Below are 26,213 nucleotides of genomic sequence, written 5' to 3' on the forward strand. Positions count from 1 at the left end.
TATTCAGATGTTTTTAAATAGCCTAAAGAACTTTTTTTTCTCCCACCCGGGGAATTTCAGATTTTTGCAAAGGCAAGAGGAGTATGTTGCCATCCAACTCTTTTCTATTCTCTGTCAAGCTTGCCTACCAAACATCGTGTAACAATTACATGTCTTACAGCGGTTTTCACACTGGGCCCCCCAGAGCCAGGAATCCCAGAGAGTGGCTTTCAGGACCACTGGGAGTGGACATGGGACAACTGTAGTTCCCTGCCCACCTTGCACCAGGACAGCTCCTTTCTGAGTTTCAAAGTAAAGTACTGACCATTGTTTACCATTGCCATCTCTCCCAGATCTCTGAGGATTTAATATAATGTTTAATAGGGGAAACTGTAACACTTGCAAATCATAGCCCTGCCTAGGATCCAAAGTCTAGACTAGCTGCACAACTGCCTCCATAATCTAATGCCCCAAGAATCAGTGTTAATGGATGGGGAAGAGGATAAATTGACAAAAATAATGAACGTTTTGACCTTCACTGTATTTTAAAAGTTGAACATGAGATCTTGGCATAAGGAGAAAAATCTATAATCAAAAAGACAAATGGGAACCAAACAAATTTCTATGGAGCACACATGTACAAGTCAGTTTTCTCATTGCTCCCTTGAAGCCTGGATGTTGACAGAACAAACACCAATTGATTACTAATAGGGGAAAACCTTCATCTCACAGTAATGCTTCTATAAACGCATTCCTGAAGCTGAAGATTAATTTGCTCAAATGTCACAGGCATTGGGATGGTGGGGAAAGGATGTATTAAAACACTTTATTTCCATATAAGGAATATATTACATCTTCAAAGCTTAAAATGGACCTCTGACAAGCACACATTTAGCACAATCTCAATAGGAACAATGACTCATCGGGTCCTCAAGGGATTTCCCAGGATCTATTTATGCACAGGCTTGATCCCATATAGGATAGGGAATGGCCTACCGAGTAGTTATTTTTCAAAACAAGTGAGATTATGGTCCCATGTGGACCATGACTTACTTGAGGTGGCAGTTTCACAGACAAATGTGATGAGGTTGTCCTCTATCTTCTCAAAAGATTCAAAGTCATCCACAATGAACACGTGCCGCTCGCTTGGTTTGCTGGCAATATTGGCAAGCTCGTTGTACTCAACATCAGCCACACCAACGACAAAGACACTGAACCCTGAAAAGCATGTTTACAGAGTGAATTACAACAATTCAAAGTAAAATCTTATCAGAATCAATGCTGTATTTCCTCAGTGTGTGCAGCACGTCCTTTTAACTGACACAAACTCTCCTTAATAAATATGTCCTTTCGCCCTAACCGGTTTGGCTCAGTGGATAGAGCGTCGGCCTGCGGACTCAAGGGTCCCAGGTTCGATTCCGGTCAAGGGCATGTACCTTGGCTGCGGGCACATCCCCAGTAGGAGGTGTGCAGGAGGCAGCTGATCGATGCTTCTCGCTCATTGATGTTTCTAACTCTCTATCCCTCTCCATTCCTCTCTGTAAAAAATCAATAAAATATATTTAAAAAATAAATAAATAAATATGTCCTTTCTCCAGGTCTTCCTATTTTCTGGATTATAAAATTCAATTAATTGGATTTCCTAGAATAAAATCCTAACAAAAGGCAAACATTTCCAGAGCAGAGCGATTAACATGGTGCTCATTTCCTTCCACAGATCTACAGTGCTGATAGACCCAAGAATTCTGCAGCTCTCTTGGGCACCATTAACATTTTAAGCTTATGTGACTCAGAAACCAGGAATGGGCTCACTTAAAAATTTGATTCTCAACAAACTCAAGCTCAAAGGCAGCATTCTGGTCACTTTTAAAATGAAATATATGGCCCGGCCAGCATGGCCCAGTGGTTGAGCATCAACCTATGAACCAGGAGGTCACAGTTTTATTCCTCGATCCCCAATGTGGGGCGTGCAGGAGGCAGCCAGTCAATGTTTCTCTCTCATTATTTAATGTTTCTATCTCTCTCTCCTTCTCCCTTCCTCTCTGAAATCAATAAAAAAAGAAATGTTTAAAAAGTAAAATGAAATATACAATTCCCACTAGCAATAACTTTATTTATTTAGGTTAATACAAGTAAAGTTTTTACTCCAAAAGCTTGATTTGACTGTTAAAAAAATAACTATGTAAGGAATTAGTTACATAATTAGGTATAAATAAGGTAACATAAGGAGTAAGTATTCATAACCCCAAACTTAAGTCAGCTAGGAGCACGAAATATGCTGAAATCTGATCAAAGTGCATAAAACAGTAGCAGTAATTTATAAAAAGATCAGTGCAGTTCCATGTAACCAAGTACTTTTCAATCACTGCAATAGATAATGCACAACATATGTCTACCTTGGACCTGAGGGGGCTTCAGAGAGGGCGTTAATGCAAGTACTGGAATTACCTTGTTTCATCTCTAATAATCCTAAATAACTCATCCAAAGGGGCAGTGCTTCCAGGAGGCACTGAGGATGTTTGTTTGCCAAGATGTGCCCCAGAGACGTGTCCCTGGGCCCTGGCTGTTCCTCCTGTGCAGTGTATCTTTGAGAAACCTGCTTTGAGCCTGCACCTGCAAGGCTGTGCTAAAGTGAAGGCTTCCCTATGTTCTCCTTGCACAGGAGCCAGCGTCAAGACTCACTTCTGCTATGGCAGGAAGCCTGCTCTGGGATCATCCCAGGTTTGCATGCCACAGCCTTCCAGCCCCCACGAGAAATCTCGTTTGCCCATTGACAGACCCTGAATCACATCTTACCCAAAGACTATACACCATGCTATTTCTGAGCAATCACCAAACCATCCCACAATTAAACATAAACTAATATTATAAGAGTATGACATACAGATTCAACAGGAACAATAAAGTAAATCCGAAATGTGGGGTTTCTTGCAATCATTTCTGAATGTTCAAAACCGTTAACATAATGAGTGCAAGCACGAGGCATGGCACGCAGGCCGGGGCTTACCTGACTGCTGGATGACCGCAGCGGCTTTCTTCACCTCGTCCTGTGACCGGCCGTCTGTGACCACAACCAGCACTTTGGGGACATTCTTCCTCATGCCACTCTCCCAGGTCAAGACCTTTTCCTTGATAAACGTGAGAGCCTTGCCTGTAGAGTGTGGATGAAACATTTTAGCGTCACCTCAATGCAAACTATCCAAGTGCCATTAGCCATGCCCAACTGTTAAGAATTTGAACGTGAGAGTGAGATGGTACACTCGGTTCTTCCACTCCAAACACTCTGATCAACTGTACCTGTTCTCGTGTTTCCTCCTCTGTACCTAATATTCTGGAGGGCCCCGAGGGCTTGGGCCTTGTCATTGTACGTGTTCAGCTTGAACTCAGACTTGACTTCATCACTGTACTGCACAAATGAGACCTGAAAGAAAATGCGGTTTGTGGGGAGGGTCAGTCATCTCTTTTTATGTTTCAATTTTCCAGTGAATCCTCTAACTGCCGAATGGGAAAAAGAAGTGTCTCAGACCCGACAGAGTATTATAAAGCTCTTTATAGCTAGTATTATAACACTGGCTACTGCTGTCTCAGTAAATTAATTTCTAATCTTTAATGAATAGACAATAATTGATAGGAACATATAAATATACTATAGTCATATGGTACCTTTCTCCAGGGTATAAGAAGGGATGGGTAAAATCGAGGAGCAATGAGAACACACTCTCTTGAACTCAAATGTGGGCTAAGCCAAGTGCTCCTCACTGACCGCATCCACTCTTTCGGGTAATACGAAAATATCACATGTGTGATAATAATCAGCACTCATCACAAGCTTAGTGACAGTGGGATTTAGTGGAAAGAGTACAGACTTTGTAGTCAGGAATCGCTGGACTGAAATCCTAGCTCTGCCAATTAATGGCCATGTGACCCTGGGCAAGTTCCCGACATCTTTGGGCTTTAGTTTCCTCCTCAGAAAAATTGAGATAATTATACTTGCTTTCTAGGATTGTTGTAAAGACACGTGTAGTAATCATGTATGCAAAATAGTTGGCACAGAGAAGTTAATAAAATATGATAGCTATTTTTTTATTTTTTATTAGATATCTTAAATTTCTAAAAGGATGGAAAACTGGCTTAGCTGTTGACACATTAAATTGAGAGTATAACTGGCCTGACTTTTTACTCTTCTTGGGTTGGAATAATATCCACAAGGTTATCTGAGGATTTGAAATTTAGTATAGGCCATAAAGTACTCTTCCATAAAAGAAGACATGATTTGCTTATGAAATTATTTGTGGTTTATGTCAAAATCTCTTATTTTCATAATGTCTCTAAGATGCCACATGAAAAAGTACAAGCTGCCAAAATAAAGAAAAAAATTCATCAGCAGGAATGGGGAGAGAAAGAAAAAGATTCGGAAGAAGAAAGACACAATATAGTCCCTTGCCTTAAGGAGTCAATGAGTTAGATAGAAAAGAGTCGCACACAATAATGACCATAAAAAGTGATACTTGCTATATAGTAACCCAGACAATATCCTTCAGGAGCACGGAATGCCTAAAGCCATCAAGAAAGCCACTCCAGAAAGGGGGGAATTTGAAGTGGGTCTTCAAGTTTACAGAATCCAAGAAATAACTAATAACAGCTTTATTCAGATTCTCAGAGGGGCCTGGGAAGAAAGGCTCACCAAAACATAGTTTAGAGCCACTGGACTTAAGTGTTCAGTTCATTGGTTTATTGAGAGTAGTGAAGGAGATTCTCCAATTTACAGGTAAGTTGTGGCTATATGATGAATTATTCTTCAAAGCCGCTTATGGAAAGATAACCTTTTCTAAGTTCCAACTCTAGTAAAACAAATACTTTTGAAGTAATTTCACAGCAATATAATTTGTAGCTATTTTAGGAAAACAAAAATGAAATACCCTCTGAGTCAATAATGGCCGTTCTTCTGGTCAAGGTGGTATCTGCGATGCCATGACAGGGGTGGGAGCAGGGCTCCACACACCCACTCCAGTCCCTATTCCTCACTGACTCGGCTGACTTAACAGAGGGTGATAATCACAATGCATTTAATTTCCAGAACATTGGCTGACCTTTCATGAAAGTGTATCATTGTAAGAGTTGTAAGCAGGAAGTTAGAACCCCCTAAATTATTCAATAGGAATATCATCTAGCCAAAGAGAATACCTAAAGGAATATTTATTTTTCTGTTTATTTACCATTTATACCCAACTCCTTCCCAAAAATACATGTGTAATAAAAATATCAAATAACAAAAGTCAAAACATAATTTGTAGTGAAAAATCTTTCTACTTAAAAAGAGAAGGTCGAAGGACATAGCAAGACATTACAAGTGAATAGCCACCATGAAAAGACACCCACCTGAATTCCACCAGGATTGATTTCATCAAAGGCTCCCACAGTATTGAAGATGAACTTTACAACTTTGTTAAAATTGTCATCCCCGATACTCCAGGAGGCATCAGTCAAGAATACAATATCTGCCTTGGCCCCTTTGCATACTGGGGAAATAAAATTAGAAAAAAGAAGCTCCAAATCTCATGAATTCTTTCATTCAAGTGAAATTACACAACTGAGAAATGCAGCCTATCACCTTGCTACTCAAAGTATAGTTCGGTGGCAATAGCATGGCCGGGGAAGCTTCTTAGAAATGCAGAATCCTGGGCCCTACCCCAGAGTTCCTCAGTCAGAATCAGCAACAAGATGCCCAGGTGGTTCCTACTCACAATAAAGTGTGAGAGGCACTATCTAACTGGCCCTCAATTTCTCCTCTGGAATTACTCCACCTATTTAGATCCATTATGCAAATATATGCTCTTTCCTCCTGGAACTCTTCAAGTAGCCTCAAGCAATAAATGAGGAGGAAAGGAAATGAAAAGCAACAATGTCCAGAATTTAACAAGATTAGAAATTTTGTATATACTTATCAAAGATTTGGTGCAAATAAGGTGTCTTTTAATTTTAAATTGGGCCACTATGATTATATGGAGGGAAGGAAGGGATGGAATAAAATAAATATCTTTCATTGAATCTTCAGACTTGAAGACTAAAAAAAAAATTCTGAAAATAAAAATTTAACAACATTTTATTCTATAAAAATTTAACATATAGAATGTACAACACCAAGAGTGGACCCAAATATAACCTATAGATTTGGGGTGATAATGGTGTGTCAATATAGGCTCATGGACGGTAACAAATGTGCCACTTTGGTGCGGGAGGGTGATGCTGGGGGAGGCTGTGCGTGTGAGGGTACAGGGTATACATGGGAACATTATGTACTTTCTGCTCAATTTTGCTATGAACATAAAACTGCCCTAAAAAAATAAAGTATTAAAAGAATGCAACAAGCCTAGATTATTTACTGAATTTCTTTCAACAACCTAAATTTCAAGAAACCCATTATTGTTTTACCCTATAATAATACACTTTTAACTTTTATCTTATTTAATAGGTTTAAAGAAGTTGTGGCAGTCTAGAGCCTTCTGAGATAAAAGAAAAATACTTTTAAAATCTGACATGCTTTCAGTTTAACTCAGAAAACAGAATGTGGGGGGGAGGGGGAATAAACCAGTAGTTAATTAGTTTAAACTTAATTTGATAAAGCACAGAGAACTGCCCCCAAATTACTTGAGAGACCAGCTTTAATGTTCTCAAGTGACCATTATGCCTCAGACTTTAGTGAATAGAAATGTTTTAGCTTTGTGTAATCCAGGGCACTTGTCAGATCAGAAACCAGGACTTCCAAACCCAAAGGCCCAGGAGTTAGGTTGCAGGTAAAGCCAAAAAGATTCATGGATCCTGCTGATGCCAGCAGCCCACGGAAACAAAGGCCCACCAGGTGACCATGAACTATGTAAGGTATCATGAGACAGTAATCTGCAAAATGAAGGAAAGCAAGTTCCAAATGAAGAGCTGAGGTAGTTTAGGACTGATTCCATTCACACCAAAATGCTCCTGGAGGGGAAGAACAAATCGCTGGCAATCTTTTCTTTTAACCTAAAAACTCTTCAACAAGAATCATAAATCAAAACTGTTCTCTATCAATTGTAAACGATATGCAGGCTGCATTCGTAAGAAGGCAACAAATCCCTTCTTACTTATTACATTTTCAAATCAACTGGACTTACCATCTCGAGCAGGTGGAATTGTGGGAGGGGGAGGAGGTGTGGGTGGCTCGGTAGGGGCTTCTGTTGGTTTTACGGCTAGAATTTAAAAAAATGATAATTAGAGAAACACAATATGTGCACATTTCATAACACAGAAGGTAAATTTTAAGAGCGATTTAAATCCTTGGTGACAAAATCAAGTCTCATTGGCACGGACACACTGGGAATTCTATTGTATCCAAATTTGGTGTCATTGATAGTCATTCAACATTGACTATAGCTACAAAACGCAAAGCCAAGATTCAAAGGGTGAATGTAAGGCTTTCGGATAGGGTCAAATGAGTAAAAGTCAATCATATAGACGCCCATCAACTTCCCACTGTCCACTGGAGCCATCTCTCCCTCCTCTAGCCCTTTCCTTAAAAATAATACCAACTCCGTGACAGGGGCAACATGGATTTTCTCCAGGTAAAGGTCCTGAACCAGCCACAGACTCCACCTTCAAGAACCTGCCATCATTACATCATCACTGCTGCCCATACAGAGACGTGCCTGTTCAGGGGTCGTAAGTCTCCCGCCCCCAGAGCATTCCATTCTGAAGCCTGACAGGCATTCCAGGTCACTCAGACACTTACTGGTGTGTTCTCTGACAGAGACACCAGGACCCTCGAGGTTTGGTGTCTGCACGAAGACAGTGACGCCGTAGTCAGTATCTGGTGTAAGGCCAGTGAAGCAGTGACTGGTTTCTGATCCACGCACTGTAATTTCCTGTCCTCTCGTTCCTGGTCATGACAACAAAGGAAAACGCCAGTGTCATCCTCAATTGCATTTAAAGGCATATTATACATAATTTTGTAAACAAAATGGCATCTCCTTTACTGAATTTTAAAATGTTGCTATGAGCTCCAGTTCTTTTCTTGTTCTGCACACGTACCATCTGCAGGGTTTAGCTTTAGCCTGTAGGAGGTGGCTGCCCGGTGAGGTGACCATCTAACACAGAATGTGTCCCACCCGACCTGGTAAGGGTTCAGATCTGTCACATTTAAATACACTGCAAAATAAAGAAAGAAAGATCATAGATTTACTTTTTAAATAAAGGCAGAAAAGCATACTTTTAATCATAACAAAATTTTAGAACTTCCACTTGGCTAAAAAAGAATATCTAAAATCTTGCTGTTTCCATATAAGAAACATACATGAAAATGTGGTGCAGCCAAAACAGGTCTCCCTTTCCATCACTGATTTTCAAGGGGAAAGAAATATCCCATAGGCCCTCTCAACACTACAAATGTCAAAGACATCTCATGGAAAATAAGAAATTTTTCCAAAAGGCAATCTGCCAAGTCCTTAAGTGATTATTAAAGCACTTGGTGATAACAAATTCTATCTGGGCTGAATCAATAATCATGGCATTTCTGGGAAAACTTTCAATTAAATCAATGCATTTAGGTAATAGATGTTTTAACATCAAATGTCAAGAAAAACTACAAAAAAAATTCCTTTGCACCCCAACTCTAATTCTACAGATCATTCATGATGAAATGAAATCATAATTTTTAATCTTTCAAAATTCAAAATATAATATTTCTGTGAAATAAACATATCTCATCATACACTGATATTTGTATATTGAATTATATTACTTATAGATTTGTTTAGCTGGGCACAAAAGGATCACCTACTTATCGCTGAGGAAACATGCATATGTTAAGAAGAAATAACATTAAAACAGGCTGACCTGGTAATTTGTACTATACTTTTTCTCACAACCATGCAAAGACACATGACTCACATGTAGTGCCTTGATCCGTCAGGGGGACACTGAGTCCAGAATCATACTGAGCATAAACATTTACATCATAAATGGTGCTGGGATTGAGATTGTGTAACGTGTATGAGGTCACTTCTCCAACAAAGACTTCCATGGGCTCATTGGAACCTTTAATAACAATCATGAAAATACATAGATATATGTTATCACTAATCTCAAATTTTTCTTAAAATCAAAATGCCTTAACTTATACTCAAATGATAGTGTCAACAGCATTAATTCCAAAGCCCCTTATGCTCTTGTTCACTGTAGCACAAGCCACATTATATGGTGAATACAAAACCGTAAGCAGAGACTGGATTCTTACCCTCTGATTTTCAAAGCATAGCACAGTACCTGGAATGCAGCAGGTATGTGATCACTGTTCCTTTAATGAGTTAATCAGTCACACAAACAGCTACCTTAGAATCACAAACCTCTTCTCTGAGCCTCCTTTGCCAGCATTGTGCTTTGCCCATAGTAGGTGCTAAATTAACATCTTTAATGTACTATAGAGATGATTTAAGAACATCCATCTTGGACCTCATTCCATAAGCTTAGTGACGGAAGGTCCACAGTTACGAACATCTCTTCCTCCTTTAAGTTCTCTCTCCATTACTTACACAAGCTCACCTTCCCTTTCTCTTTCCTTCTCTATGTTTTTCTAGGAAAATTTTCTAGCTCATGCCATTCCTAGTGCATGGAAGACGCCCTAGCAAATTTAGTACAAAGAGTATTTTCTTCCACTGTTCTAAGCATGTAGATAAAACAGAAATACAGCAAATAATTTAATAAAGGTTTTATCCAGGATCAATGAAAAATTGAAAGCAAGCCTGTCATAAATTAAACTAAAATACATATGCCCCAAAAGGAATAAAACCTTGACATCATGGGGAAAATACAGAAGTTTGTATTGATTAAATATGCATTATTTCATAATCATAATAGCACATGGGATGTCTGAACACAAACATTTTTAATATGCACAATTTGATGGACCAGATAAAATTTTTAGTCATGAAAATCTCATCTACACCCATAGTAACAATGATACTAGAAATCATTGGCTTAAAATGCTATTTCCAGGAACACCTCTGATCAAAGAGGACTGATATGATAACTGAATTGTCAGTAGAATCTAACCATAGGGAATGGAACAAAGAATACCCTCATACCCAAATAACTCTCCAGTGCATTTATATGATGATAAAGGTGCTTTCTTACCCACTGGCTTATACACAATTTTATATCCAAGAACCGGAGAGGGCGAAGGATCCCAAGATACCCTGAATCTTGTATACCATTCATCAGAGATGTGTATGTTCTGAGGTGGAAGTAGTCCCACTGCAAACAAATATTGGCACATGTTACTGATCTTTTATTGACATACAGGGAGAGCAAAGAACTTGATGAGCATATATTATAAGTATTAATAGTATAATCCCATGCATGAAATTTAATGATATCCCATAAATTCCTTATTTAGAAAACAAAAGATATTAAAATGTTCAACAGAAAGCTTAGGGGTTTTTCAAAATCAAACTGCAACTCAAATGGACTCGGGAACTGGTGATTTCCAAAGCTGTTATATGACGCAGAATGACAGAAAATAGGAAATCTCATACCACTTTTAGAATGTTAGAATACAGATTATTAGAGCCAACAAGCAATTTAGACACTATCTAGTCCAACCACCTAATCATATAAATAAGATATGATTTGCCCAAGACCATACAGCTAGCTCATGACTAAGATGGGTTCTTTCCCAGCACCGCTCTACTCTCCATGAACATAACCTAGAGCAGTGGCCGGCAAACTGCGGCTCGTGAGCCACATGCGGCTCTTCGGCCCCTTGAGTGTGGCTCTTCCACAAAATACTGACTTCTGCACATGGGCCACGAAGTTTCAATCGCACTGTACGTGCGCACCCGCACGTGGTATTTTGTGGAAGAGTCACACTCAAGGGGCCAAAGAGCCACATGTGGCTTGCGAGCCGTGGTTTGCCGACCACTAAAGAGTAAACCCTCCAACTATCACAGGCACTGCCTCCAGCTCCATGTGCTAAAAATCAATGCAATTAGGCAGCATGTGAAGTAAGTGCTGAGTTATTATTCATAGGATTACACAAATAAGGAATTCATCTTGAAAAACTTTTTCAGAACAACTAGAAATGGCTTTGAGCCTTCCTGGAAAATTCAATATCTAGGAAAGATTTTTTTAATATATTTTGATAAGCACAAAATTCTGAAATGTTCCATTTCCCCTGAAAAATATCAAAATATATTCTAAAACCTAAGGGGAAGTTTTAAAAATGGGAAGTTGTTAAATTAAATTATCTTGATTTTAAATTCAAATCACTAAACTGAGTCTCCTTTGACTCAGTCCTCTAGACAATAGGTGTCAATAAATATATAAATTCCTGGTCTTGGGAGACTGAGCTGAAACCACTCTAGTCTTGCTTTTCTCTTAAGAGCTTGCGAATGGTAGGTCTTTCAAATTCTATAGTGTTGCCAAAGTCATTTAAGCACAAAAAGAGTTTGGGCAACTGAGCATAGTAAGGATCCTGAAATCATGCTGAACAAAGTAAAAAATAAAAGGAATGCCAATATTTACCAGTAACAGAAACCAGATCTATAGCCTAGCATGCCTTTATGCTGAAGCCGTGGCTCTCAGCCTTGGCTGCACATCGGAGTATCAGCAGCATATGCACACCTCATACCAGTTACATCAGTAACTCTGGGGCTGGCTCCCAGGCAAAGCATTTTTAAAGCTCCTCAGGTGATTCCAATGAGCAACCAAACTGGAGAACCTTTGCTCTAAGCCCCAAGCAGTGTAGGCGAGAAAGGGGGAGGGGGCCTCAGCACTGACCCTAAGCAACTGCCACCAGTGTAGGCGAGAAAGGGGGAGGGGGCCTCAGCACTGGAAATTCTTTGTAAAGTACTTGGTACAATAGAAAAAAATATTTTTGTAAAAGAGCTACATTTGTAAAGAGAGAAGGTAAATGCTAAACATCTCGATTATTTATGACTTAAGATTCTATCATGATGGAGTGATTTTTTGCTAGTACTAAATTGACTTAGCAGCTACAGGTTTAACTGACACCACACAAACTAAAACAATACTCAGAGAAATGGTTTTCCAAAGGAGAAGTAAAACTATCTCAAGCAAAGCAAAATATGCAGATTTTTTCTCCTTTTTCTTCTTTAAGTGGACCTTTAAACAGTTAAAATACAAGCTCTGTTCTCATATCAATTTGACAAAATACAATGCCTAATATAAAGTTAATGCAATACCAATGTAGTATTTGAGAGACACTGGTAAAGGCAACATTTAAAGATTGGTAAAGGTCTAAGACACTTACCAGTTCTTCCATTTCCTGTTAGATGGCTACCATCTCCATCTTCATAAATAGGAATAACAGTAATTTTATATGGAGTATCAGATTGCAGGGGCTGCAGTATTACATTGTTCCTTCTGCCTGGGACGGTGGTCTATAGAGGAAGTTAAATTATAAGTTTATTATCAGCTAGAGGACTTCCAGATCAAAAGACAATACTGTTTTATAGATTCCCATAAACAGTAATGTTTTCTTCATATTTTCTTTTTGTTACACAATAGCTCATGGCAAGGCAGATTGTCCACACTGCCTGTGTGTGGCGTGGGAGAATGGTTTTAGAGTAAACACATCTGGGTTCAAATCCCAGATTAGCCATTTACCAGCTTTATGACTTAGCACCTCTGAAGGAAATTGTGAGGATAAAAAGCAATAATTCCTACAACACCTCCGTACACATTACTGAGCACTGGAGTGCTCAGTAGTATGTTTTTCTCCTTCATCTCTCATTAGTACATGTTGCATTTCTGTGTACTCCTTCAACAAATATGTACCAAGTACCCACTGTGAGCCAGGCATGGTACCAGCCACTGGAAATACATTGGTGAGGGTTTCTGCTCTCAAGAGTATCAGTTTGGCTGATACTAATGATGTGAAAAAGATAAAATTGAAAATACATTTAACTTCCTCCATGAAGAGGAAACGAATCAACTAGATATCTTCTCTTTCTCTCTCTCTCTCTTTCTCTCTCTCTCTCTCTCTCTCTCTCCCCTAAGCTTTGCTTCCATAAATAATGTGAATCACTTATGTCAGTGATTCCCAGAGTAGAGTTCCTTGCTTGCAAATGGTAAATTGGGGAAAGAAATTACATTTTTACAGTTTTCAGAAACTGAAGGGAAATTGCTTAGTTGTACCTGGGAAGGCTGAACAAACACTAAGGCATGAGCGCCTTTGCTTTGGCAAACCAAGTGTGGCAATCCGGCTCATCTCATTTTGATCAGAAACACTAAATGGCAATTACATGTGTTTCAGATTAATAAAAATGGGGTGGGACTAAAATTAAAGCTTAATATATCAAATTCAAGTAGATGAAATATTTTATAACATAGGAATAATGGAAGGAGAATGATCAAATAGAATGTATGTAGCAAATGGTTGCAAACCACAGACAAAACTGCTTTATAATCAGCACTGCGTGTAATTTTCCACTAAGTTATCACTGAATTTTAAAGCAAGTGCTGACTTTTTTCATCCATAACAAATGGACATGCATAATGAGGGCTATGCTACCAGAAACTTGACTCTGGTTCTGGAGAGATAAAACATGACACTCAAAAAGTTTGAAGCTGATATTAGAGTATGTATATTCCAAAACAAAAGTGTACTGAAAAATGTTAAGTTTAGAGAAAAGGGAGATCAATTTTCCTGGATATTTAAGAAAGACCTTGTAAAGAAATTAGATTTAAAGAAAAGGTGAGATTGGAATAGTCACAGCATTTGACCATTAATTTAGTTAGCTCAGAATAATTGGTCCCATGTTTTACCAGAATTAATTCCTATAGTATAGGTAGGTGGTTAGAAATATGCATTTCCTAAGATAAGACAGTTTTTTCCCATCTATATTTAGAATAAAAACTGAGCCCAAAGACATTGATTCTCTGTAGTATGGAAGGCCATACTGGGCACATTCAGGTGATCCCAATCTCATGTCAGAGAAAGTCATAGAGAATGTAACTGACACACAGAAGTCAAGGACTCAACTCTAACCCTAGCACTGTCCTAAAGAAGAAAGCTGAAGCTCACACTCCAACCTGGTCAGATTACAAAATGCTCAAATAAACGAGTCAGACTCACGTATTCATCAATTGGATCACCGACGGTGGGAGAATAAATGATCCTGTATTGCTGAACTGGCCCGTCAGCATGATCCCAGGCCACAGAGAGGCTATTGGTTGTCTCCCCAAAGACTCTCAGATTTCTTGGTCCACTCCGAGGTACTAAACAAATAAAACACAATAGAGTTATGTGCCTGCCTGTGAGCATGACAGACATGGGGAGGAGAGGAGGGGGAGGAAAGAATTTTCCCCTGGCCAGATTAAGGAAGTGATTCTCAGGTGTTTCACCATTCACTAGGGTGTTCACTCCCTATGCTAAAACACACATCTTCTATGGTTTTAACGTGAAAACATAAATCTAGAAAGTGCTGCATTTCAGAGCTACAGTTGCATGCTGAACATCCAGTGATATAAAACTAGTCCTGAGCCTAAATGCACAGACTGGGAAAGAAAGGGATGATTTTAACCACTATAACCACTTCCTGTTAAGTGAAATATAGAGGCCAAGTCCTCATGTTTGCTAAGTACCACACACCTCACTCACTCAGAGAAGCCCTACCAACTGAGTGACAAGGGAATGGGGTGAAGAAAGGATTTCTGCCTCACGAGTTCGGCCCTGGGCGGGGCTGGGGTTCCCCTCTCCATCCGAGTAGAGAGCCACCACGTTCACGGAATAGGGTGTGTCCGGAATCAGCCGATCCAGGTGCACCGTGCGGGTATTTCCCGGCACCACAATCTGGAGGGGAGGAAGTGCCAAATTCTGCCTGATGACAACCCATATGCTTATCAAGTATTGTATTAGTCAGCATAATAACTTTGATAATAAAAGGCTGAGCCCAGACACGTCAGAAGCCAACTACTGTGCTTCTTCATGAGATCTGCCCAACCCACACCATTAGATGCAATTTATCCTCAAAACTTTCCTCTCCGCCCTAACCGGTTTGGCTCAGTGGATAGAGCGTCAGCCTGCGGACTGAAGGGTCCCAGGTTCGATTCCGGTCAAGGGCATGTACCTTGGTTGCGGGCACATACCCAGTGGGGAGTGTGCAGGAGGCAGCTGATCGATGTTTCTCTCTCATCGATGTTTCTAACTCTCTATCCCTCTCCCTTCATCTCTGTAAAAAAATCAATAAAATATATCAAAAAAAAACTTTCCTCTCCAAAGTTCGCACTTGATTTCAGTAACTTCAATCATCTTGCATTTATGTTTATTGTAAAGATTATCAAATATAAATAATATCCAGGGCTGTTGATAGTAACCCAAAGAACACTCCTCCTGTTGTTAGACATTCATAAGAGATTTCTACGCTGGTGGGGGAGAAATTCTGTATTAAACTAGAGAGCAACTCTATACAATGGATAAGGACAACATTGTCTGAATATATCCTATCATACACAGAAACATGCAGGTCAATTTTCTTACAAAACACATGTATTGTTCATCATTGTTTATCATTATTGTTTCTTTTTATAAAGACATAGTAAAGTTAGTTTATAAATTTACTTTTTCTTACGTGTTCTGATATTTTCCTTGTTCAAATTAGTAATTTCTGATTTCTAAATTATCAATCTACTTGCAAAACTATATACAGTGCTATGAATTGAGGAGAGACTGAGCAATTTGTATGAGCCAGTAAAGAAATACTCTAAGTTTCATAAAACATTTGTACTTTACAACAAAAGCCCATCTTGACAAGGTTTAGCAATAGTTTGCAATTTATTACTGGGGTTTTTAACTCATATTACTAATTTGCATTTTCCCCAAAACTCACTTTTGTTAACTAACTTTATAATGAATACACCTGCCTTAATTCATCAAAAGCAATCATTTAACCATTATACCCTGGCATGTTTGTGGTTTACATACTCATAGGCTACTCAACATGACACAGACATGAGCCTACATTCATCAGGAAATGAAGTTTCCCTGAGACTCAATGCCACTCCAACAACTAGCTTATTGTCCTGGGCCAGCAGCCATGGCAGGAGGCGCAGTGGAATCTACAAAATGCACTGGCTGCGCTCTAAGAAGACAAAGTTACTTACAGATTCCGAGGGTCTGGTGCCATCCACAGGGGTATACACAATGCGATACTGCTGCACAGGCCCAGGGGCAGGGTCCCAGCGCACGTCCAGGTTGTTGGGCGTGGGATTGTACACTTGGACGTTTCTCGGCAATCCTCTCACCACTGAGGAAGGAAAAGCCAAGGCATATTTCTTAAGTCTGTTTATACATGTGGAGTTTTTGTTATCACTTCTCCAGAACTTACACTCTGTAAAAGCGTGAAATACTATCCTCCTTAAACTCCTAATTATCTATACAAAAGCAGATTTAAACGCTCTCCAAATCCAAATTTGCCAATGTGAGCCAATTATGGCCTTTATCTATATGGAAGCAAAGTTGTTGCCAATACAAACAAGCTAATAATTGTAGTAATACTGGGCTGGCCATAAAGGGATAAGGGACACAAAACTGGAAAAGAAGCTTCAGTTTTCCACCATGGGCAATGGAGAGACAGAGAGGAGGAGTTTCATAGTGTTTCCAATTCTATGAATGTCTTCTATGATTAAAACTAAAGGCAAAAGGAGGGAGAAAGAAGATCAATTATCTGCCTCAATAGGGACTTAGAAAAACATAAACTAGATCCACATATTAACCCCAAACTGTAATCAAGTCAATAGGGTCATCTTTCTAGGCTACTAATCTTTTCTCAAAAGAAGCCATCCATACTTGCTTCATTTCAGGTATCAGAAAGTATATTTTTAAAGTCAAAGAAATATTTATAAGTACTTTCAAAAACCTGTAAGCAATACTACAAAAAACAAACGAACAGTAAAACCACTATACACTGGTTTTCAAGTTAATGGCGAAGGAAAGCACACATATTTTTAATGCCAAAAGGCACTTCTTCAGCAAACCAGAGAAATGTGCAATCAAGCAATGTCATGAACAGATTTCAATAATTCACACTATACAGCCAATTACAAAACATGGCTTCACACAGATTTATAAAGCACAGAGCAAAGTTCAATGATTTTTTTTGTCAGTGGAAGAGAATGACCAAAGTGGCATACTAATTATTGTATATACATTTCTAAATCTTGAAATTATTATCTCAGAAGACAGATGCCATTGTAAATTTTCTATTTCATATACTAAAATAGTAACAGTTGATGTTTGGGAGGTGAATTATGGGTAATTTTTATGTTCTTATTTTATTATTCTGAATTTTCCAAATTTTTTCTAATGGGTCTATATGGCCTTTATAAAGAAAAGCAAAATTTATCATGAAAAGGCTAGATTTTTCTGCCTTTTTACTTACATGTCCTTGCAGTGTCTGAGGTGCGCCCTCCATCACCTTCAGTGTAAGAGGGAACTACTGTGATAGTGTACGGGGTGTCTGGCTGCAGATTCCTAAGAATGGCATAATTGGTATTCCCAGGGATTGGTACCTAAAGATTGTAATAAAACATAAAGCACTTGCTTTAAAAAAACTTGTAAAAAAAATAATAATAGTACTTCAAACAATAGAATACTCAAAATCTTAACTCAAGACCAAGTCAAGAAGCAAGCTCTGTAATATTGGAATATAATGCCCTCCTATAAACTGTTACATGAGGTTATGAAAGCTTCTGTAGCCCTGGCCGGTTTGGCTCAGTGGATAGAGTGTCAGTCTGCGGACTGAAAGGTCCTAGGTTCAATTCCGGCCAAGGGCACATGCCTGGGTTGCAGGCTCGATCCCCATTGTGGGGTAGGCAGGAGGCAGATGATCAATGATTCTCTCTCATCATTGATGTTCCTATCTCTCTCTCCCTCTCCCTTCCTCTCTGAAATCAATAAAAATGTATTTAAAAAAATAAAATAAAATAAAAAATAAAAAAAGAAAGCTTCTGTAGACCCCTACACTCACCCTCAGCTCCCCCTTCTGGAATGATTGCTTCCCCTGGCCCCAACTCCCCACAATCTCCTTATCACTCAGGCACTAAGGCCCCATCCTACGCTGTCAAGTTCTATTAAATGAATGTAAACTTCATGGATGCTAAAACAAGTCTGTTAACTCCTTTAGCTCCACTCATTCAGCTACAGTTTAAACCTGCACATTTTTCACTATAGGAAGTAATTACCAGCTCCTCTGGGCCACCTCCTGTTGGTGCATAGAAGAGCTTGTACTGACGAGGATTTCCATCTGCGTGGTCCCAGCGAACATTCAAGGAACTGGTAGAGGGGTCATACACTCTTAGGTTCCGCACAGTGTTCAGAGGTTCTGGAATGCACAGAAATCACATCACTGTATGATCCTAACAGCCACGCACACATGAAACACAGGTTCAATGGTATCTCCCAGGAGCCCTAGAACATAGCAGGCAGCCCATAGTAGGCACCCCACCAATATCTGTTGAAGCAACGAATAAATGAAAGAATGTCTGCAATAACCTGGTACACATGTCTCATCTCACCACAAGATATTTTTTTTAATCCTAGAAAATAGTAAGTGACTTTCTCTGCAAACAGAGGGTTAACTCTAAGCAAGGATATTAAATCAATATTATTTTTAATGCATTTTCAATATTATTATTAAATCAATATTATTTTTAATGCATTTTCAGAGATTAGCAAAACTCTGTGTCACCTCAGTGTTTCCGGATAAAGATGTGATTTCGTTCCAATTGCAACTATTAAAGAAGCTACAAGGAGTCTAAGTTCACTTACTGGTCTTGCCTGTTCCCGTCATGTGACCTCCTTCACCATCAGAATACAGGGAGGTCACAGTGATCTCGTAAAGAGTGTCAGGCTTCAGTTTCTGCAGGAGCACACTGTTCTGTCTTCCCCCTATTGTGGTCTTGAGTAAAACAGGAATACGTGTTAACCTTGTTCTCCCCATCTCACTAATCTGTTAGAAAAAGCTTTTTCTACAAGGGAGCTGTTTGACACCCTTGCCAAGATCTGGAAACACGTACAACAGTGAAGGTTTAGGAGATATCATATGGTATCACTCTAAATATACACTACACACCTTAAACCACATAAAGGACCCTAAGCCTCACACTGGCAACTCAAAAAGATATTTCAACTTGCTCATCGCCAGCACTGAAAACTGCATCCAAAAAACATTTCACAGGTCTCTCCCCACAAAGGCATTAATCATCAGTGAACTACAAAGGAACTTGGAGATCGCAAGGACTTGCACACTATTAGAGGCTCAGCACCATTCAGTATTATCTTTACCTTTTTTACAGATGTTTTTTATTTGCTTTAGAAACACATTAAAATGATTCAGCAAAAGATCTGAAGCTTTTGGTGTTTCCCCCCAAACATGGCCACTCTCAGAGCATTAGCTGTGTAAACTATGTGGCAGGCCCCTTTGCCAGGACACACTCAGGCAGCAGTTCCCAGTCATCTCCATGCAATATGATGCTTTTTTGACTTCCTTCAATCAGAGTTCGTGTTTTAATCATTGCTTAAGGCCATCTAGCTATCTTGTTGAAAGAAAATTTGTATGATTTGTTAGCAGTTTACGAATTCAGATGTTTGTGCCACACTAATGAAAATCACACGAAGATGGCACGCTGCCCACCATGAGTGCACATGTGGGTGGCTGGATGTGCTAGCACCGTCCAGATGTTTCCTATGTTGCACTCGTCCTTCCAAGTTCCTTCCAAGTTCACAGAGGAAACCTCAGTGAATCACTGTAGTCATCCTAACAGAAGCAAATTGAACTACAGTGGCTAATTTTAATAAATTTAATATTTGAAGTGATGAGAAGGAAGTGTCGATGTCATAGCAAGCCTTTGATACTTAGCAAATCTGGATGCATCCACTTAATAGAACTAGCCTATGACTAAGCAGAAGGGAGCCTGCCTACTTCTTCCATCCAACTCTGCAAGATACTTCTAGCATCAGTGATTTGTTACTTTCCTTAGTTCATGGACTAGCATTGAAATGAGGAGATCCCTAACAGTAGCAAACCTAAGGGATCATCAGCTAAGAGAAATGTTAAGGTCAAGTTCATCCTGCTATGCAGTTTTACCTAAATCTGGCCTGGCACAGACAAAGTAAGTTATGTTTCTGATATTAAAATATCAATCCATCAAATGTATCTTACTTTTTATAAAAGCTATATGAATACAGTTGGTATTTAGTTTACCCAAATAGACATATTTCAATCCAAATGTATCAAACCACCTAAGTCAAGTTCTATGGAAACCTCAAAAGACCAACTCAAAAGTCACAAAGGGGAGGGAAGGATTTCTGGTTCAGCTGAACCCACTTACTACTATAGACTACCAGAGACCTTTCACCCCTGCCAGCATCTACCTCTGCAGACCCTTTTAAACTGGTAAGAGGTATGGCCCACTTGCTGGAGCTCAGCAAGTCAGATGATTAAGGGTTAATGACTCATCTCTCTCTCTAAAGCTACATGAGGAAACATCATAGCGCCCCCCCCCCAAAGTCAACAAAATACTGGACCTCACTAAAAGCATGCCCCCATCTGTATAACAATCATGGTGCTTTGTGAGCTAGGGTAACACGTGTAGTTCTAGTCACACGGCTCATAAAAACAAAGCTGTAGAAAGTTCACAGAGAGACGACTGAAATCAGCAAGGTGAATGGACAGGACTCTGTTAAATAAGGGAAGCCTAGGAAGAGAGGCTGAGTTTCTAGTCCTGCCATTTTTCTCAGGAAAGTCCATTTATATAAATATAAAAATGACAAATAGTATGAATTAGATCTGGAAACACCAGATCTAAGAGTTATATTATGGCGTGCAGAAACAAAAATGGAAGTTTAGGAAACTTTTAGCACTGGGTTAAGACAGAGAGATATGGATTGAAAAATCAAATAGAATCAAAAATCTAGATATCTTCATGAATAACACAACCTGAGTAGTTCTTAAGGGAAATGTGGATGCACTGAGGCACATGTCTGATGCTGTGAGGCTACTGTGAAAAGCAATTGCCGTCTCCCATGAGAATGCCCACTGCGTCTCCATCATGGAGCGAATATTTCCATCTAATACAGCAAATCTTACATCTCTCAAAATAATAAGTGTGACTAACTAAATATTGTGGGTGAAAGGAGTTTGAAGAGGAAAGAGTAGAATTTGTCCAAGTAAGAGTTTTTTATAAAACAAATTACCGTTTGTTCACTGCCTTCACCTATGGGAGGGCGGTAAGTGATTCTGTATTTCTGCACGCGGCCACTAGCAGGATCCCACTTAACGGTCAAGCTGTTAGAGGTCGCATTGTACACCTGAAGGTTTCGTGGACCACTTTTTGGAGCTGAAAAAAAGTTGTTGAGAAACATAGTAAGCACACAGAACAATGCATCCCCCCAAAATATGCATTGTTCCCTAGGAAATCAATAGAGCTGTAAAAATCACTAGGTATAAAGCTAATTGGTCATTGAATCCTAACTAACTCCTTAGCAAAGTTTTTCTAGAAAGTCCTGTTTAAAATAGGTCCTGATCAACACCTTGCAATTTAAAAGCAAAAAGCCTGTTTGCAATAGATTTAATGGTGCTTTTCCTTCCTTCCTTCCTTCCTTCCTTCCTTCCTTCCTTCCTTCCTTCCTTCCTCCCTTCCTCCCTTCCTTCCTTCTTTCCTTCATCATTTGGTCATTCATTCAATTCAGCAAACTAAATTCTTACCTTGAGTTGGTGCAGGTTTCACACGCACTAAAAAAAGAAATTTTGAAAAATATTAGTAATATAGCTATAGCTCTTTCTAAAATTTTATTTTAAAATAACAATGTCTGAAAGCTGAACACCTACTTGTGCGCTCACTACCAGTCAACCCATCACTTTCTGACTCATCAGGATAGATGGCAGTCACAGAAACTTCATAGAGAGTGTTTGGGTTCAGGTTTTCAAAAACCAAAGTATTCTCATCTCCATTTAAGATGGTCTTAGGGAAAGAGGAAGAAAAAAACAAACCCACACAAATTAAGTCACCATATATATCATACACTCAGTGGCAGTTTGTTGACATTATTTAGCCAGATGTTCCTGCTTTGATTTCATGCCATGAGTTCAAATATCACTAGCAGGAAAGGATGCTTTTCCAGCAACATAGGTAATACCTATTTAAAACAAGATTTCCTATCATTAAATGGGGCACTTAAAAAAAAGAGTTAGCACTACCTCCATCTTATCTGAGCTTCCAAAAGGTGCCCAGGTTACTCTGTAGAGAGAGACGTCTGAAGCCGCATGATCCCAAGTTCCTCTGAAGCTCTCTGTGGTTACGTCCGTAATCTGTAGGTTTGTTGGGGCTGGCACCTTGTCTGTCATGAGAAAAGGCAGGACTAATTTTTTAATATGATCTACAAAATTTAATTTAATGTAATGAGCCTGCCTTGTTTTATTTTAATGGACATGGAAAAACTGACTGAAAACATCGTTTAGAAGCAAGTATCTCCCCAATTCAGTTCATTTGAAAGAAAAATACAAAGAGAACTCTGAAAACTGGAAGCACTGTATGACGGGTGATTCATCGTGTATTTTTACAGGTGATTGTTTATATTCTATTAAAATGGGGATTTTTTTTAAAAGGTAATATTTAGTCATACTCTTTTAATCAGTGGTTCCTAGTCACTTTGCATCTCAAACTTTTTGAAACTCTAATGAAAAGCATGGGCTCTCTCACACTGCAGAACACTTACGCAGAAAGTCCGGCGTATCATATGAGTGCACGAACCTTCATGGTCCATGAAATGTTATGATTGAAGTAATCCGTGCATAAGCATTTCCTATAGTCACTAACCTCAAACACAAGGTGAAGCAGACGGTAACTGCCCCTATTCAAAGAGAGGAAACCCCTGCAGTGCTGATGACTGCTGCCATCCCAGGAAAACAACCCCGCATGCATCAGGCACACTGGTGATGTGCAGCACAAGCAGTTTGGAATGTCTGCCACCAGCCCTGAACTTTCACTGTCAGTTATTTCTCTATCTCCTGGTAACCAAAGCCAACTACACAAAACCCAGAGCCACAAAAACTCTGTTTCTAATCATTACAATGAAAAAGCCCATTGAAATAAAGAGAGTGGTACCACTTTCACAAGCACATTTGCCATCAAAACATCTGTTAAGGATGCACTTTGGGTGTATCCCAGTTATTAGAAACTATTAAGGATTAAAAACATATATTGACAGTATTCGTTTAGTATACTAAATTCCCTGCTTTCACTAACCTTTTTTCCTGATTTCCTTCTCTCTTTACTACACATGTTATGTTTATGCAAAGCTGTCAGTCTACGCATATGCATCAATTTTTGTCCCTAGCCACTACCCTTACCAGATAAGAACTGATTTCAAGAAAGGGACCGAAATTACTAAGAGATGTCAAGTGATAAGAAAATAACAGAGGACGCCCTAACTGGTTTGGCTCAGTGGATAGAGCGTCAGCCTGCGGACTGAAGGGTCCCAGGTTCGATTCCGGTCAAGGGCATGTACCTTGGTTGCCGGCACATCCCCAGTAGAGGGTGTGCAGGAGGCAGCTGATTGATGTTTCTCTCTCATCAATGTTTCTAACTCTCTATCCCTCTCCCTTCCTCTCTGTAAAAATCAATAAAATATATTTAAAAAATAATAAAAGAAAAAGAAAATAGCAGAGGTGGATACTGCCTGATGTTAAGGAGCAGGCTGTGACATTGCACAAGGTGCTCTGATCATGTACAGACAGCTGGGCACTAAAGGAGAAACTTTTGAGACTCTTTTTGGTGATGGAGTTACTGTACAGGAAGTAAAAGTTGCAGACCATAGCACTAATCCCACCACTAGATTACTGGACAAGGCAAGTCATTTAAATTCTCTAGACCTCTGCTGTCCATTCTGAGAGCCACAAGTAGCTACTGAGTAGCTTGAAATGAGGCTAATCCAAATTGAGATATGCTGTAAGTATAAAATTAATACATTATAAAAATGTGAAATAGCTCATTAATAATCATATACTGATACATGTTGAAATGATATTTTGGATATATTGGGTTGAATAAAACACATTATTAAAATTAATTTTATTTATTTATTTTGACCTTTTTAATGTGGCTACTAGAAAATTTGGAATTACATATGTGCCTCCCATTATATTTCATAGGAACACTGCTGGCTCTAGACTTCAATTTCTTTTTTTTTTCTTAAATATATATTTATTGAATTTAGAGAGGAAGGGATAGGGAGAGAGAGAAACATCAATGATAGGAAAGAATCATTAAGCGGTTGCCCCCTGCATGCCCCACACTGGGGATTGACCCCACAACCTGGGCACATGCCCTGACCAGGAATCAAACTGTGACCTCCTGGTTCATAGGTTGATGTTCAACCACTGAGCCATGCCGCCTGGGCTAGACCTCAATTTCTTAACTGCTATTTAATTAGGAAATTATGGGCTGAGCACGTGCCAGTCACTGAAGATACAAAGTTGAACAAAATAAATATGTCTCTACCTTCATTAGGAGGGAGCAAGGGGAAAGTGGAATCAATAAAACAGACCTACAGGCAATGATACTTCGATTAAATGCTATGGAAGTACCACTAGAAGGAGAGAAACTAGGGTCCCTCGAAGAAGCAACAGTATGGAGCAGGGAAGGGGGGATGAGACAGGGTGTTCCGTATCTCCTGACCTTCCCACCATGGAAGTCTCCCCTTCCTCTAAAATCCAAATGCATACAATCTGAGTGCCATATACCTCTCCTTCCTTACATGATCCTATGTCTTGTTAATTAATTTTATCTCCACAACAAAATCATGAATTATTGAGGGCAAATATGCTTATATTTTGTTACCCCTCATGGCCCTTTACATGCAGTAAGATGTCAAAAAATATTTGATAACTAGTGAAACTGTCCCAGACAAAATGTCCAACTTATATCAAGAATGTACTATCTCCCCTACCCCATCCCCAACCCCACACACACCAGCTAAGTATCTAGAAGATGAAGTAGCCACAGTGGCTGATAGAATAACTAGGATAGAAATTATTTAAAAAATGGACATAAAGGTAGAAAAGGAGAAGAAAACAAATGAAAAACAATCCATGAATGCAAACATTATGAAATACTGGCCAAAAAGAGCATTAAGAAATGAAATGACCCAATAAAGCGTGATCACCACTCACGGGTTTTTTCTTGAGCAGCCACTGGGGGAGACTCCCCCTCATCATACACGGCAGAAACGCTGACTGTGTACAAGGTTTGTGAGGTGAGGTCTTTGAGAGGGATGTTGGTCTGTGATCTGTCCACCTCTACCTATAATAGAGCAGTGGAGCTATTTTTACAAAGGGTTGAGTTTGGGCATCTCTCTGTTATTGACTGAAACTCTCAGTACAAGAGCATACGAATTGTGGTTCCAAAAAAAGCAATGTTTTCAATTTGCATGAGTCCAGAAACTGGAGACAGTTCCTGTGTTTCTGAAGTGGGAAAAAGAAGTATGTACTAGAGCCACATCTGACACGGTAAATGATGACTGCCTACGGATTCAAACAACTGAATCATTTTTCAAGGGTTTCACTTCGTATCACTGCCTGATTTCTTTTGGAAATGTTGTCCTGTGCATTATCTCATTTGCTATGCACAAGAACCCTGTGAGACCCATGGTCATTGTACCTCTTTTGAAATTGAAACCCGTAATGAAATGCATGTGTGCACATGGATAAATTAGCTTTTGTGGAACCCAAATGACAGCACAATCAGTAACTGGGTTCCCAGAGAAGCTATTTCTATATGCCAAAGATTTCAACATTAATGCCCCCACCCTAAGTATGCACGTGTTTTAAACCCATTCACTGGAGAAGCCCCTCAATTTGCTCCCTCTTTGAGTCAGGTTGTCATGGAAACAGCTCTCCACCCCATATTTACTCAAAAACATTCACTGTCAAAAGGATACTCCTCTAACAACATATTCATCCTTTCTCTCTGTCCTTTTCAATTGTCCTATCTTCCTATTATTGGACAAACTCCCCAATATCCCCTTGCTAGCTTTTATTTTTAGAAACATTATTGACATTTTTTAGTAATTCATAGAATGCAGAGAACCATATGAGGCAATTGGATGAAAATGAAATACCACCTAAATTATATAACTCTCTAAGGTGTGATGTTTTTGAGATTATTGTGAGATATATATATTTTAT

The 26,213-nt window shown here is 39.2% G+C and overlaps 1 protein-coding gene across 1 annotated transcript in view; it reads right to left on the minus strand.

The window, feature by feature from the left end:
- COL12A1 (collagen, type XII, alpha 1) overlaps positions 1-26,213 on the minus strand; it is a 111,141-nt gene that overhangs the window by 30,965 nt on the left and 53,963 nt on the right. Inside the window, exons 27-47 of the mRNA XM_005861435.2 lie at positions 25,200-25,329; positions 22,227-22,366; positions 21,858-21,990; positions 21,735-21,761; positions 21,224-21,366; positions 18,797-18,926; positions 18,211-18,350; positions 17,409-17,538; positions 16,132-16,274; positions 14,692-14,821; positions 14,105-14,247; positions 12,278-12,407; positions 10,141-10,260; positions 8,899-9,045; positions 8,041-8,157; positions 7,742-7,888; positions 7,128-7,202; positions 5,359-5,498; positions 3,277-3,400; positions 2,987-3,130; positions 1,033-1,197 (exon numbers count right to left, since the gene is read on the minus strand). Of these exons, the coding sequence (XP_005861497.1) occupies positions 1,033-1,197; positions 2,987-3,130; positions 3,277-3,400; positions 5,359-5,498; positions 7,128-7,202; positions 7,742-7,888; positions 8,041-8,157; positions 8,899-9,045; positions 10,141-10,260; positions 12,278-12,407; positions 14,105-14,247; positions 14,692-14,821; positions 16,132-16,274; positions 17,409-17,538; positions 18,211-18,350; positions 18,797-18,926; positions 21,224-21,366; positions 21,735-21,761; positions 21,858-21,990; positions 22,227-22,366; positions 25,200-25,329 (2,698 nt within the window). The remainder of the gene's footprint in view (positions 1-1,032; positions 1,198-2,986; positions 3,131-3,276; positions 3,401-5,358; positions 5,499-7,127; positions 7,203-7,741; positions 7,889-8,040; positions 8,158-8,898; positions 9,046-10,140; positions 10,261-12,277; positions 12,408-14,104; positions 14,248-14,691; positions 14,822-16,131; positions 16,275-17,408; positions 17,539-18,210; positions 18,351-18,796; positions 18,927-21,223; positions 21,367-21,734; positions 21,762-21,857; positions 21,991-22,226; positions 22,367-25,199; positions 25,330-26,213) is intronic.

This window comes from Myotis brandtii, unplaced genomic scaffold (genome assembly GCF_000412655.1).
Source record: "Myotis brandtii unplaced genomic scaffold, ASM41265v1 scaffold151, whole genome shotgun sequence".
In the NCBI taxonomy this organism is placed as follows: domain Eukaryota; kingdom Metazoa; phylum Chordata; class Mammalia; order Chiroptera; family Vespertilionidae; genus Myotis; species Myotis brandtii.